The sequence below is a fragment of the Erythrolamprus reginae genome, chromosome 6 (genome assembly GCF_031021105.1).
Source record: "Erythrolamprus reginae isolate rEryReg1 chromosome 6, rEryReg1.hap1, whole genome shotgun sequence".
Lineage (NCBI taxonomy): Eukaryota > Metazoa > Chordata > Lepidosauria > Squamata > Dipsadidae > Erythrolamprus > Erythrolamprus reginae.
In genome coordinates, this window is record NC_091955.1 from 57,451,821 (window position 1) to 57,468,321 (window position 16,501).

Genomic DNA, 16,501 nt, shown 5'->3' on the forward strand with positions numbered 1-16,501 from the left:
GAAGACTGAAAACAAATCTCTTGGCTTCAGCATGTATAGCAGATGTAAAAGAATTGCAGATCAATGTAAATATAAATGTATAATTAGTTGCTGTGTAAGTCCATTTGCAGTTTATTTCTTCTATGTATTCTTTATATAGAAAGTTGACATGTGTATAGGGCAGCTGCATTAGGGGGAAAATCATTTAAAAGCTCATTTAAAAGAAAAATATCAAATGTTTAGAGAAAACTCCAATGACTGGAGAACAGCCACCATAAACAAATTTGTTTTTTAAAGTTATATAAAAATTATCAGTTTAGAAGTCTGACACACGAGAAATTATTTCATAGGTCAGTGGCTTCTATGGAGGAAATTGACACTTTGTTCAATTTGCAAGCTTGAACAAATAGAGCAGAATCTCCCCTACAAATGATATAGGGAAGGAGGAGACAAAGGTAATCCTTGACATTGTCTCAAGAAGCCTAGTTCTGTGCAGTTCTTGGTGCTTGGTTGTTGTTTTGCAGATTATCCAATTAGGTAACAATAATCAAGTTCAGAGAGTACCAAGGATTTCACACTTAATTACTGACCTTCCAATATTCTCTTCTATTGGAGCCTGGGTTTTTAGACATTTTAGACTTTGTATATACAGTAATGCTAATATTTTATTTATTTATTTTTATTTTATTTATTTGTCAAACAAGTATAGTATTATAGTACATATTAACATAACATAAGTAGAATGTAGTAATAGAAAGGATAATAAGACTCTTAGAAAAGGGTAGAGGTCAATTGTAGATAATGTAAGGTTGAAGATTTTGGGGTTGGGGGAAGCAACAACAGAGTCAGATAATGAGTTCCAAACGGTGACCACTCTATTGCTGAAATCGTATTTTCTGCAGTCAAGTTTGGAGGGATTTACATTCAGTTTGTATCTATTACATGCTCTTGTGTTGTTGTTAAAGGTGAAGTAGTCACTGACAGGGAGTACATTATGATGTATGATTTTATGAACAACAGTTAAATCAGTTCGGAGACAACATAGTTGTAAATTTTCTAGATGTAGTATTATTTGAAATCTGGAGGAGTAGGGTAATTTGTTAAATGAGGAGGAGTGGAGGACTCTTCTTGTGAAGTATTTCTGGACTCCTTCAATTGTATTAATGTCTGATATGCAGTGTGGATTCCATACAGGTGAAATCCACAGGTGTAGAATAGGTCTGATGAATGTTTTGTGTGCTCTAGTTAATAAATCAGTGTTTCTAGAGAAGAAGCTACGTAAGATTAGGTTTACAATTCTTAATACTTTTTTGCAATGCTGTTACAGTGGGCTCTAGCACTTAGGTCATTGGAAATGCGTACTCCAAGGACTTTGACTGAGTGAGAGTCCTCTGTGAGTTCAGTTTTACCAAGTATGTTTTTAGTATTCGGATTCTTTTTACCAGTGTGTAGGACGGAGCATTTGTTGCTAGAGATTTGAAGTTGCCAGTTGTTAGACCATTGAGTTACATGGTCAAGATCCTTTTGAAGGGTATTGTCAGAGGTATTAAATAGTTTAACATCATCAGCAAAGAGAACATATTGTCATATATCACAAGCAATTTATAAACATTATAAATTACCTATAACACAATTTGTAAGCCCTGGAGCCAATCTTTTCTTTTGGATCTTCAGGGCTGTCACATTTAGTGTTCTGGGAAATTGGGAGGAGTGGGTGGAGATATATAGCCATAACAATATTTTTTTCGTCTGGGACTCAAGGACATTCAGCCTGCACCTGGATAGCCATGACTGGGGGATGTCTCCAGTTCGGACAGTGGATCAATTGGACATGTGGGTGCAAGGAATGAGTCTTTGACTTTCTTTTGAGTGAGGGAAGCCCAGAAACTTTCAGATTCGGGTTTTCCCAGATGTAAACATAGAAACATAGAAGATCGACGGCAGAAAAAGACCTCAGGGTCCATCTAGTCTGCCCTTATATTTTATCTTAGGATGGATATATGTTTATCCCAGGCATATTTAAATTCAGTTATTGTAGATTTATCAACCATGTCTTCTGGAAGTTTGTCCCAAACATCTGCTACTCTTTCAGTAAAATAATATTTTCTTATGTTGCTTCTGATCTTTCCCTCAACTAACCTCAGGTTGTGCCCCCTTATTCACTTTCCTATTAAAAACATTTCCCTCCTGAACCTAATTTAACCCTTTAACATATTTAAATGTTTCGATCATGTCCCCCCTTTCCCTTCTGTCCTCCAGACTGTACAGATTGAGTTCATTAAGTCTTTCCTGATAGGTTTTATGCTTAAGACCTTCCAAAAATTTTGTAGCCCGTCTTTCGACCTGTTCAATTTTATCAGTATCTTTTTGTAGGTGAGGTCTCCAGAACTGAACGTAGTATGTGCCACAGTATGTGCCAATATGACATCTCTAATAAACTGGAACTTTGACGAATTGCCAACCATGGAGTCTTCTTTGGTTGGGAGGGGCGGTGTTACTTAGAACCATGACATAATTCAGCACACAGGCACGCAAACTAGTAGCAACGGCATTTATAACCCACTACTGACTAAATGATGGCATTTAGAACCTACTACTCTCACAATTCTTTGGGAGAGTTATTCCAGAAAAAATATATTATCTGCTAATTTCAATTCATTCTTACCTTCTCTAAATAGCTGGAATATGCTAGAAATTACTTGTCAAGATGAAAGCTCTGATTTCATAAGAAATGCAGATCCTTTGTTATGTATATTGAGCTTAAGAAACTAATGTTTAAAGGAAACAGAATGACTGAAAATAGATTTTTCTTGCACAACCTCCCAACCGACAAAAGAACAGATAGACAAAATCCCAATAGCACAGTTTAGTATGTGAAATAAAAGTAAATTTATACCACATACAGCTTCTGATAGCTACCATGTAATTCCTTGAATGCCAATTCAGAGCTAAATGGATTGGAGTTTGGCTCTTAAGTGACATTCAGTCAGCCCTGGGAAAGAACTCCAACTAGAACAAAAAAAAGCATGGAGTTCTGCTACTCTGTTTCAAAAAAGCACCTCAATGGGGGAATGGTTTTTTTTAAAATTTGACTTCAGAAGGACTCAGGGCGGCTAACAACAACAATCAAAATACAATGCAAATAGATACAAAGCCATAAAAGAAGTCGAACATTATCAGAGACAAAAACATTATCTAATCTTCCTGCTCCTGATTAGTTCAGAGTTTGATTCTCTAGTCCCTGATAGTCTTTGGTCATTATCTACATCAGGGCTGTCAAACTCCCAGTCCGTGGGTGTTGCATGCTGGCTAAACACCCAGTTTAGCGAAGAGGGGTAAAGTCCAGATACATCATGTGACTCTGCAGTGACAACATGAGTTTAACCCCTCTGATCTACATGGACAAGTTAGATTTCATTTCAATTTTTAAAAACTCTTTCACACCTGAACCTTTGGGATAGGATTTCATCGCATTCTCTTGAAGAAAGCACTCTTAAAAATTTTGCTCCTAGGAGCAGGTTCATAGTCCTGGGAATTGTATTAATGGCATTGCAAAGAAAATGCATGCAGAAGTGGGTGAGATCTGTACATCCCATACAATTGTACCATAATTTGAGCTTCTGTGCCAGGTAATCTAACCGTATTATTCAATAAACATAGAACATCATTTTATTGGGACAGTTAATTCTATGTGACATGAAACAGTAAGAGGTGTGATCTATTTAGAGGTTTGTTGTTGAAGACATTTCATATTTCTTTAGTAATTCATTTCACTTGATGTAAACCTTTCAGGCAATCAGTCCTGACTGAAAAATAGGTTGTAAATAATATAGTATACAAAAGCAACCACAATATAAAGGAAACCTGTAGCTCTAGATTTAAATCAGTTGTTTTTAAGTTATTCATTATACTGTATACAGGTTTGCAGTTAATAATAAAAGTGTTTTTGTCTCAATTTTTTTCCAGTTCAAGTGTCATTCGTCTCAGGAATGTGGAATTTATCAGAAATATTTGAGTTTGACATCTGTTCCTTATCAAAAACGTAAGATGCATTTACTAAATTTGTTTTGTATGGATTTATAATGTTTCACTTATCATTAAGAATTATAAATATAAACAGTTCAGAAATGTAAAAAGAAGTATAGTTGATGTTATTAGTGATAGATCCAGTATCAAATATTAATATTTTATGACATCCAAAAAGACCTAATTGCTACATATTCTATTTTTAATATATATTACTAGATGTTCAACATGTGACCATACACACTGCATCTGGAATGCTAGACAAAAAAAATGTGTTACCTCTACTATGACTTGTGCCAAAAAAGTAAGATGTTTTGATTTTATAGAATTATAAAAATCATTTAATGAAATTAGTTCTCTTATGTGGGCTTTGTAAATTGATTTGTTTTTATTGATTTATTTTTCAGATTGATTGTAGTAGCACTATCAATGCACTAAACAAAAAAGATCATTCAGCAACATCAAAGGTCAGCACACAAATATTGAAACTGATATATTAGAAGTTAAAGGGAAAGATGCATTTATATCTTACACAAGAGATGGACCTATTGTTAAGATTACCCAGAAGCCCAGTTAAGCATGACCAATGGAAAATAACCATGAGAATTATCAACAATATCTGGAAACCTATAAGTTCTCTATCCCTTTACTTCTTAGCATGGATCTGTCTTTTTGGAGGAAGACAGACTCCCTCCTTACTGACAGATTGATGTGGCATTTTTATGAGGAGTACAGTGATCCCCTGAGTTTCGCGATCCCGATCATTGCGAATCGCTATATCGCGATTTTTCCACCCGATGACGTCACTCCCTTCCTTTCTCATCTTTCTTTCTCTCTCTCTTTCTCTATCTTGCTTCTTCCTCTCTCACACTCTCTTCCTCCCTCTCTCATCTCTTTCTTTCCTTCTCTCTCTTTCTCTATCTCTCCCCCTCTTGCTCTCGAGCGGCAAGCGAGCAGCCGGGCGGGCGGGCGAACGGGCAAGCGGCAAGCGGCAAGCGAGCGGCCGGGTGAGCGGGTGACGGGCAAGTGGCAAGCGATCTTGGGGTTTCCCCTTTGCCTGGGCGGCGGGAAGACCCAGGGAAGGTTCCTTCGGCCGCCCAACAGCTGATCTGCTCCGCAGCGCGGCAGCAGCGAGGAGCCGAAGATGGGGTTTCCCCGTTGCCTGGGCAATGGAGAAACCCCATCTTCGGCTCCTCGCTGCTGCCGCGCTGCGGAGCAGATCAGCTGTTGGGCGGCCAAAGGGTCTTCCCCGCCGCCCACACGCAAACTCCACCATCTGCGCATGGAAAAAGGGGCGTGCATGCGCAGATGGTATTTTTACTTCCATGCCGCTACATCGCGAGTTATCGATTATCGCGAGGGGTCTTGGAACGGAACCCTCGCGATAATCGGGGGATCACTGCATACGATTTATACATATTTATATATTTTGAAGCTGGCTTTGTAAATTTTCTGGTTGTAACAGAATAAGGATGCAATCTGGTTTGGGATTGCTACATATAAAGTAACTTAATTCTCTCACCTCTGTGCAGACCTTGGTTTCACTGAAAAAGTAACTTTTAAAAATGTATATTCCTAGGTGTGTGTGTGTGTGTGGGTGGATGTGTTTTCTGTTGAATCACCCTGGTATAGCCAAATATGGGAGAAAGCATACTGTTTCCTTTTTGCCTCTTGGCCCCTTCAGGGGCTATCCAGGCAGTAAATTTTATGAACTTTTAAGCTGAGACAGAAGGAGAATCTGTGGCCTAGAGGTTAAAAACTACTGCCTTATAGACAGACTGCCCAGGTTCAAATCACTGTAAGGGTATGCTAGCTGATGAGAGCTAAACAGTTTGAAATAGATCTATACTAGTCTCCCTTTATTTTCATTATCAGCAAAAATATGTCACACACACACTCACTCACACTCATGTGTGTGTGTGTGTGTGTATAACATATTTTGCTGATAATGAAAAGGGAGACTAGTATAGATCTATTTTGAGCTCTTTTGCTCTCTTCAGCTAGCCATGCCCTTACTAGGATTTGAACCTGTGGGGCCTGCCTTGTAAGGCAGCAGGTTTTGGGATTTATTTCATGAATTGAAATTGAAATATCTTTTGAATACATCTGCTATAATTAATATTCGTCATCCAGCTGGCTGCCTTGGCTAAGCGGGGACTTGAACTCACAGCATCTTGCTTTCTAATTTGATCCTTAACCACTAGCTCCCAAACCCTTACAAAACAAGCAAATTTTTTTTAAAGGTATTTATAAATGGATAAATAACTTATAAATTATATAAGTGGAAGTGATGTGCCGGTGCCTGGAGGCTGTTGGGGCCTGGATGGGTGTCAACAAACTCAAACTCAATCCAGACAAGACGGAGTGGCTGTGGGTCTTGCCTCCCAAGGACAATTCCATATGTTCATCCATTACCCTGGGGGGAGAAACATTGACCCCCTCAGAGAGGGGTCGCAACTTGGGCGTCCTCCTCGATCCTCGATGCCTGCGGGGTGGGAGGGCAGAGAGCAGGCCACGTGGCCAGAGCTCGGGGCCATCCGGTCTGCTCTCCACGCTGCATGCCGATCAGTTTCCGGTCACAATTCAAAGTGTTGGTTATGACCTTTAAAGCCCTTCATGGCATTGGACCAGAATATCTCCGAGACCGCCTTCTGCCGCACGAATCCCAGCGGCCAGTTAGGACTCACTCTGACAACTGGTCCCATCAACGAAACAATGCCACTTGGCGGGACCCAGGAGAAGAGCCTTCTCTGTGGCGGCCCCGGCCCTCTGGAACCAACTCCCCCCAGAGATTAGAACTGCCCCTACCCTCCTTGCCTTTCGTAAGCTACTCAAAACCCACCTCTGCCGCCAGGCATGGGGGAATTAAGACTTCTTCTCCCCCTAGGCTGATACAACTGTATGTATGGTATGTTTGTACGTATGCTGGTTTTATACATTAAGGGGTTTTAAGTTAGTTTTTAGTATTGGATTTTTACTGTATATTATTCATGTATATTGTTCATGACTGTTGTTAGCCGCCCCGAGTTTTCGGAGAGGGGCGGCATACAAATCCAATAAATTGAATTGAATTGAAAATGCATGATTCTGTTATTTAATTTAAAAAGATTGTCTGGATATGTTAATATACATTTATTTTGTTTCCAATAGCCTATTAAAATTATTTCCATTGAACCGAACTACATGTCAATATTAGGTAAACCTGAAGTGCTAGTCATAGGGAAAAACTTTACAAAATCAAATTTTTTGATGGAGATAACTGGAACCAGCAGCTGCCAACGAGATGTGTGAGTCAAAACATCATGTTGATTTTATCTTGAAACCGTTTGCACAGATAGTGTCTACCTAAGAAACGTAGATATATAGCTCCTATACATGGAAATTGAAACTCTTCTGTTGTTGTGTTAACTCCCAAAGTGGAACTTAGTGTATCTTTTTGTATGTTTTTCTCATTCTCTGTGGAATACTGGACTGAATATCTGAAACATATATATGAAGACATAAAGCTATGAGCAAAATTAATAGTAAATATAGGATAAATGAAATGTTAAATATGGATGGGAAAGATTCCTGATAGTCATTCATATTTCCCATAGTCATTCTTAGAATTTACTGTATATCTCGTCCACATTTTCAATATGAAAAAAAAGATAAGAGTGACAAGAGAAACTGTATATTCTGAGAGATTATTTGTTCAACAGTAAAGGGGGGAAATGTTGATGGCTAGGATTGTCTGTTTCCTGAGGGTTGCTGGTGTGATTTATTGAGTAGTACCTCCTTGCTAAGCAGAAAGTAAAAGGAATAGCTGTCCTTTCCAAGGAGAAATACACTAAGGAGGTAAAGAAGGATAATTAATGGGGAATTGCCAGTAAAAAAGAAGCAAAGAAAAGACAACAGTCTCTGGAGAAGCTAAATCTCTCAGGCACTGTTTGTTCAGCTGTGAAAAGTAACAAGACAATATACCAAAGCGCTTCTGATTACAAGCAATGCATACTGAGAGTTGATCGTTGTCCCTTATACTGTAGTTGATTAGATGGCCTGTTCCTGCTGAGCAAGAAATGACAGGAGGCAATTAGATTCCAAGAAGCCGTCTGAGTGAAGCAACTGTGAGAACAAACATTAGTTTGCTGAAGGAGTTTACAGACCTATCACATCTTCATTCTAAGGGAACAGTATTTAGATAAGAGAACAACGTTTTGTTATCAGATCAAGCAAAGGAAACGCTAGCTGAAAGAGAAAGCAACTCTCCATAAGAAAGATAATAAAAGAAAGAAGTAAATGGGACTGTCAACAGGAATTAAGAACTGTAGACAATATTTTATACTAAAATGGAGATGAAAGGAGGTGAAAGGGTAGAGTTTTAAAAAGAGTTCAGGTAGCAGGAATATTCATGAAAGTAATAATGTGTTAAAAATGAACACCTTTTTTTTTCTTTTTCCTTAGGGGATACGTTACTAAAGTGTTAAATGATACGCACATGAAATTCTGTTTACCACCAAGCCGTAAAGAAGTCAAGAGCGCATGCATAAAGGAAAACGGATTTGAATGTTCCGCCTCTTTTCCACTACATTACGTCTCTTTTCCATCATGTGCTAAGATCCTTCCAAATATTACTTGGATGAGGTAATATTTAATTTGTACTATCATAAAAGATTACACCACCTGAAAGTGAATAGTCTAGCCTAAGCACAGCATTGTTATTTAAAGTAGATCATCTGAATTCATAGACCTTTGTCTCTTCCCTTTCACAACTTTTCCTTTCATGTAAAGCAGGTTATTATTCCTCTATTATACCAAAATAGCAAATGGGTGAAAATACTAGAACAAACTTTTCTGTACCATTGACATTGCTACAGAAAGCTCTCTTCCTCACCACTTTTTTTCTCATAAACAGGAAACATTTTTACGTTTCATTCAGCAGATTCTTTCAATGTATTACTAGAAAAATGAGATCAAAATAAAATTATTTTTACTATTATTAAACGGCATAGCAAAGTCATATAACTTTCATATCAGTATGAAAAACAATTACGTTATCAAAACATAACATATGATAGTTATTCGTATTCGCCTTCTGCTGCAAGAATCCCAGCAACCAGTTAGGTCCCACAGAGTGGGTCTTCTCCGGGTCCCGTCAACTAAACAATGTCGCTTGGCGGGACTCAGGGGAAGAGCCTTCTCTGTGACGGCCCCGGCCCTCTGGAACCAACTCCTCCCAGAGATTAGAATTGCCCCCACCCTCCTTGCCTTTCGTAAGCTGCTTAAAACCAACCTCTGCCGCCAGACATGGGGGAATTGAGATACTCTTTCCCCCTAGGCCTTTACAATTTGATGCATGGTATGTCTGTACGTATGTTTTGTTTTATAATAAGGGTTTTTAGCTGTTTTATTATTGGATTATTATTATATGCTGTTTTATTGCTGTTGTTAGCCGCCCCGAGTCTGCGGAGAGGGGCGGCATACAAATCCAATAAATAAATAAATAAATGTGCTAAATCAGTTGTAGAACTGTCCCAAATTTTCTGTATTTTTGTATGGGTTAGGGTTAGAATTAAGGTTATTTTTATTTGTACTCCTGTCTATTGAATGCCATGTGCTATTTATATACCATATTTTACAGAATGTAAGATGCACCAGAGCAGAAGATGCACCTTAGTTTTGGGGGAGAAAAATAGGGAAAAGAATCTGCTTACCAGATATTCATCTGGTTAGTATTTTTAGTCTGGTCAGCCTCAGCTCATTATTTTATCCCTGGTTAAGGTTAAGGGAGAGTAACAATGCAAGAGCTTGCAAGCCAGTAAGAGCTGGGAACATTATTAGCATCTGGTTAGGCTTGAAAGAAACATTTGGAGCAAGTAGAACAATGACAAAAACTCTGCAAAGACTTAGGGCTTGGAAAACATTCTTTGTAGAGAGTAACAATGAAAGAATCTGAAGGTAAGAGCTGGAAAGATCATTAGCACCTAATTAGGGCTGGGGGGGAAAAGCTTCAAAAAGCTACATTCTGAGTATAAGATGCACCCAAATTATCAGCCTCTTTTAGAGAGGAAAAGGGTTCGTCTTATACACTGAAGAATATGGTAATCTAAGGAGAAAGTAACCTAAGAAATACATTTTGAGCCTTTTATATTTTGTGGTATCTTATGCATATTTTAATAATACAATTTTTTCTTTAATATTTCTGTAATGCACTGAATACATGTATGTTTAAATCCATTTTTTAGAAACATAATTATATATTGCAGGAATTGTGTTATGAGTTCAATTTTATTGTGTAGACCAGTGTTTCCCAACCTTGGCAACTTGACAATATCTCGACTTCAACTCCCAGAATTCCCCAGCCAGCATTCGCTGCCTGGGGAATTCTGGGAGTTGAAGTCCAGGTATCTTCAAGTTGCCAAGGTTGGGAAACATTGGTGTAGACACCTCAAGTATTGACAATTTCTAAGGCCATAGCTAGCAGGTGGCCAGAAATGGTCTGCCTTGTGCAATGCCATAAGAGAAGATAGTTGAAATCAGAAATGTGTAGATTGCCTGATTATTTGAGATTAAAATTTGGTATTCTGAATTAATGTACTTTGCATTCAACTCTGAAAATTAGATTTTTTTTTCATTTTTATTTATTAATAAATTCCTGTTTTGCCATTTTTTTTAATTGTTTTGCCCACTCCCCCAGTGGAGGTCGCAATATGACTATACATGGGAAATATCTGAATATCACAGATGAAGTTATTTTAAGTGATATCCCACAAAGCATAATGGTAGGTACTGTATATGCTGTATTTTCTCCAAGTGTCTCTGCCTTTAAATGAATTGGAAGGTGTTCTGTCGGGCTCTCTGGCAGACTCCTCCCAAAAATTCACAGGTACAAATTTCAGACACACACTTTTGAAAATTCAAAACAATGTTTTTTATAATGAAAATTAACTTAAACTAAGCCCTCTTTTGGTATAGCAAAGAGCACTGTCTCCAAACAAACTGGTAATTTGTACAAGTCCCTTATCAGTTCTGTGATACTTAGCTTGCAGCTGTGAGGCAATTCACAGTCCTTCTTCTTTCACAAAGTGAAACACACTTTGCTCTGGTTTAGTTTAAAGCGGGGGGAAATCAGCACACAAAAAGTCAAAGTCAGTAAAGCAGTCACGAAACACAAGGATCAGATAATCCTCCACAATGGCCAAACCCACTGGCTGCTATTTATAGCAGTCTCACTAATTACCACAGCCCCACCCAACCACAGGTGGCCTCATTTTCTTTGATAATAATCTCTCAGTTGTTGTTGCCTATGCATCGCTCTCCGCATGCGTGGCTGTATCATTAACTCTTGTTCTGAATCCAAGGAGGAGCTAGATAATTGATCTCCTTCTGAGCTGTCTGCCCCACTCCCCTCCTCCCTGTCACTCATGTCTTCTTGGTCAGAGGAACCTTCATCATCAGATTCCACCGGGGGCAAAACAGGCCTGCAGCATGTGGATGTCTCCCCCACATCCACAGTCCTTGGGGCAGGAGCTGGGCCAGAGCTAACCACAACAGAAGGAATATTATATGTATTGATAGTGTTTGTCAAGAATTCAGACTTATAAGACCACTCACTCAACATATGAGTCTGCATCTTGAACAATTAAAGTTATGGTAATAATAAAAATATTAACGGAAAATAGGACAAAACAAATCATGCCAGAGGTAACATGGCTATTAATATCCCCAATCCCCTGAAAAATAGATTCTCTAACTATGCTACCCAATGCCTGAGAAAAAGCCAGACTTTACAGAAGGCCAATTAGATCAGGGCCATCCAAATTTCTGGGGCTTATGCATTCCACACGGCAGACAGACAAACTGGTGCTTTGTAGATCACATCAGTTGACATTATTTGATTGAGATCTGTCATGTGCTCACTCTGTGGGATGGGCAGAAATAATTCCCCCATGTAACCCAGATTGTCATGAGAGGTTTTATAGATGATAATATGAACTTTGAATTGCACCAGGAAACCTACTGGGAGTCAATATAGCTTGGACAGTAGTGGGTACGCAGATGTGATCATGTAGTTCTTAAGGAAGTCTCATGTTGCACAGCATGTTGCAATAATCTAAAAAGGCATTCACCAGGACACAAATATTTGAGCTAGACTTCCCAATTCAGAGACTGATGCAGTTGAAACGTGATCTTGTGCAAGGACCCTCCTAGTGATGCCTAATCCATACCTTTTGAATAGGATCCAATAATCCAGAACAGTGATGGTGAACCTATGGCACAGGTGGCACATGGAGTCATATCTACTGCCACGTGAGCCATTGCCCTAGCTCAGCCCCATTGTGCATGTGTGTACTTGTCATCTGATTTTTGGCTCACACAGAGGCTCTGGGAGGGCATTTTTGGCTTCCAGAGAGTCTCTGGGAGGATGGAGGCGGCTGTTTTTACCCTCCCCAGCTCCAGGAAAGCCTTTGGAACTTGGGGAGGGTGAAACATGAGCCTACTGGGCCCACCAGAAGTTGGGAAACATGCCATTTCCAACCTCCAGGGGGCAGGGAAAGCTGTTTTCTCCCTCCTCAAGCATTGGATTATGGGTGTGGACTCTCGCACATGTGTGATAGTGCATGTACATGCTCTTTTGGCACCCGAGGAAAAAAAGGTTCGCCATCACTGATCTAAAACTATCTCCACTAGTTCTAATGTAGGCAGTGCAACATTCTGGTGGGAGAGAAGTTCCATGAGGATGTGCTCCAGCCCAAGTCTAATAGCTCAGGAGATTAAACCTTTCGTCCTATTGATCAACCCAGAATTGGATCCTGCACTATTATCCTGTATTATATTCGCCTTCATTTTTAAGTGCCACTCCATTCAGAACCAATGTAGAAAATTACCAGCTTGGGAATAATAAAGCCCACAGTTAGTTAGTTACTCCTGCTAGAATTGAACCTAAACCTCTTTTTTCCCCACCCAAGCTTCTACAGCCTTCAGACACTGAGAAAGAAATTTGAGAGCATCCTTCATTGGTTGATGTTGAGAAGTGTAGCTGAGTATCATCAACATATTGATAAAGACATTCAGCTATACCTCTCAACCCTTAGCTCACCAAGTATAATGTTGATACTTGATCTTGTGTCATTGGGTAACTACAGATCAGTGACTCCATAAAAATGTAAAATAGGAGTGGAGAGAAGCAGTGGGTCCTGCCAAACAGAGTTTATCAGCACCAACTGGAACCAATTCTGCAGAAAGGAAACTCATGCCTTTACTCGGACATTAATACTGTATTAAAAGCCAGCGGCTGTATGATAAAATTTGGAAAGAGTTGTTTCATGCTGTTTCAGAGTGCAGCCTTGCTTCTGGGAACCCGAATTTGTATGTAAATAGGTAAAGAGTAAAATGTATTTACCTAACACGTCTAAATGAAAATTTAGTTAAAATGAGGGTATAAACTCTAACAAGAACAATACTAATATTCAAACAAATGTATGAAGAATTGTGAATAAAAATAAGCTACAAAAATACAAGCAGTAAAATACAAAAAGAAAAATAGAAAACAAACAGAAGTAACTTTCCCCTTCATCCCAGCAAGTAAAAACAATTTTAATATCTTATCATCATTTCTAAAAACAACACACTCTGATTAATGGTTTTGTATTAAATATCAAATTTGGCTGTGTATATATTTGTGTATGTATGTATGTATGTATGTATGTATGTATGTATGTATGTATGTGTGTGTATAGTTTTAAACTGTTGTGACTCAGTCCAAAAGTTAATTAAACTTCTGATGGTGTTTTAAAATACAGTATATGTGAATAAACTTACAGGTATGAATATATATTGTATATAAGCAATATCAAATCTCATTGAATTACATGACGCTTAAACATTTGAACTGTGTATAGATCTGCAGCATTCAACAATATTGTGTGTGTATGTGTATTGCTATAATTTATAATTTTCTCAATATTGCTTTTTTTTTAGCAATTTACTTGCCATAAAAATAGTTTTGAATGCAGTTTTACAACTCCAGCTATTAAGATGGAGAAAGGACCTAAGATTATGAACATTATTCTTAAAGTTGAAAATGTTAATATATCTTGCGGTGTCTTTCAATATTATCCTGATCCTAAATTTATTCATTATGAACTAATAACTGATTTGGAACCTGACCTGGAATTGAAAATACATGTAAGTTGTGATCTTTAAAGCTCTTGGTTTTAAACTTCTCTTTTAAACTATTTTCATTGTTCAAATTTTACTGCATAGTAAAATGGTTCATTCTATTTTTAAAAAATTTCTCTAGAAACAAAAAGACAACTTAAGTCTTTTTAGACATGAACTTGAAGTTTTTATATCCGATAAGAATCTGATCAACATAACATTCAACGTCCAAAATATTTCAGAAACAGCTACTCGTAGTATAATACACTGTAGAGCTAAACAGGAAAAAAAACTTACCAGGAAGATTAATACGTCAAGCATGAAAGTTTATGTGAGTAAATATACTCTCTTTCTTTCTGTTTGTTAAATTTGTATTATTAAATTTTATTCTTATGAATATTTTTCTAAGTTTGTAAATCATATTTATTCTTCAAAATTATATTTTTCCATATAATAAAAGTTTATGTCGTCTTTCTTTGCCAAGGAAACTGTCCTTGGCATTATGTACATAAAAAGAGAATGACACAGCTTTCAATGTGAGTAATGGTTGAATCTAAGCATTTTAGAATCTAAGCATTTATCTAATCTAAAACTCTAAGCTGTGCATAGTCAAATCCAAAGCAGAAACATACTTTGAATCTGAAGTGAATGCATTCCCTGTATTTGTCAGCCACATCTTAGAGAATCTGGAACTCTTTCTGAATCACCTGAAATTTACATATTGACCAGTTTGGTCCATAGAAATACATATTTAGGATTTGGGATTTGCAGGGACCATGCAGCACTGTGGAAGATCAGGAAAAGTATGACTGTAATGGGCTGCTACCTGCTATCGGTCAGTTGAAAATATTTGAGATGCTGCATGAATGCACAATGCACATATTAATAAATTAATCTTATGGGAGCAGGATTCCTTGAGCAAGCAGTTGGAAGCTTTTGCTTCAGTTTTTTACTTAAAATATGTCTACATAGACATGTCTACATACCAATGGAAATAAATTTCCGGTCCTTTGTCATTTCAGTGTTGATTTATTTCTGTCTCAGTTATGGAGTGCATGATACTGAAAAAAGCTCAGATTACTTGGTGGTCTGTTTTTTAAAATATTCTGGAACTTTATTTCTGTTAACCTTCTGACTAACAGATTCAATAAAAGCAGGCATCTTCAGGAACTTTAAAATATCTAAAGTATTTCTCTATTGAGTACATCATTCCAGCACAGAAGAAAGCAAAACCAATTCTAAATTTCCTCCCTGCATAGTTAAAAATGACTTTTTCTCTCTCTTTCCATGGAATGGGTCACATTGTCCAATTAGGAATCAGCCTGTATGTTTTAATAACAGTCCATATCTTGGCAGACACCTGCAGAAGTATCCTCAGATCTCATGGTTGAAGATTGTAGCGTATGCATTCCATCTCGCCCTCCCCTCCAGTTCATTGGCAAGTTCAAAAGCAATAATAGTCACAGGAAGTTTAAGCGTTTTTCAATCTTGACAATTTCCCTGTTGAGAATAATCTTTCCTGATTCCTGCTCTGGAACTGGAATGCTAACATGATGTCTTTGGAGTACTTCCTTAGCAAAAGCCACTAGTGCTGAAATTGAGAAAGAGTGTATTTTCCCTTTATCTTCTTGAAGGCTTAGTGCCAGTAGGCAACTCATGTGCCAAGTAACTGAGGGGTTTCCCCCCGTTTTCTTTCTTTCCGTTTGTATCTGATAGTTCTGTAGGGATTTTCATTACTGCAGGCCCTGTGTAACAGCCATTTAAACTCCTTGTTCAGCATTTTGACTGCAGACGCTAAAGATGATCATGAATCACTTTTGGATGACTTCTGAAGTTTTGAAGTGAAAATAGTGGTGTGTAGACATGACTTCACTTTTGCATCTGTTTGTGACTGATAATAAAAAAATTAATGTAGATTTCATTTTTATTTACTGAAATAGCCCAAGGAAGAGGGATAGGGAGAAGAGAAGGAGATTTTTTAAAACTTATTTCAGTTTGTTGAAACTTACCATGTGTATGAAGTTTTAAACAGACAGTTCAAATCTAATCAAGGAGATATATGTGAGATACAGTATATGTCACAAACTGTATCCATTGCTCTTATATTTGCCTGTAATTTCCACTGTTTCATTGACTCTTGTTTGATCTGGAAATAGCTGTCAAGAAACTTTGTTCTTGTCTTTTCCTGTTTTAAGTTATTTAATAACATTAGCAAACTTAACTAGCAATTTACTTATCCTTGGTTCCAAAACATTGTGAAAAAGTGAAAAGATATAAGAATCTGTATAAAGTCTTGTACAATATTTCATTTCTTTCTCTTTCTCAACAGTTTCTTACCACACTTTTATATTTCTTT

The 16,501-nt window shown here is 37.8% G+C and overlaps 1 protein-coding gene across 1 annotated transcript in view; it reads left to right on the plus strand.

Annotated features, from left to right (window-relative positions):
- PLXNC1 (plexin C1) overlaps nucleotides 1-16,501 on the plus strand; it is an 81,882-nt gene that overhangs the window by 35,699 nt on the left and 29,682 nt on the right. Inside the window, exons 7-14 of the mRNA XM_070755837.1 lie at nucleotides 3,946-4,021; nucleotides 4,225-4,309; nucleotides 4,413-4,472; nucleotides 7,156-7,292; nucleotides 8,449-8,628; nucleotides 10,682-10,766; nucleotides 13,966-14,172; nucleotides 14,288-14,476. Of these exons, the coding sequence (XP_070611938.1) occupies nucleotides 3,946-4,021; nucleotides 4,225-4,309; nucleotides 4,413-4,472; nucleotides 7,156-7,292; nucleotides 8,449-8,628; nucleotides 10,682-10,766; nucleotides 13,966-14,172; nucleotides 14,288-14,476 (1,019 nt within the window). The remainder of the gene's footprint in view (nucleotides 1-3,945; nucleotides 4,022-4,224; nucleotides 4,310-4,412; nucleotides 4,473-7,155; nucleotides 7,293-8,448; nucleotides 8,629-10,681; nucleotides 10,767-13,965; nucleotides 14,173-14,287; nucleotides 14,477-16,501) is intronic.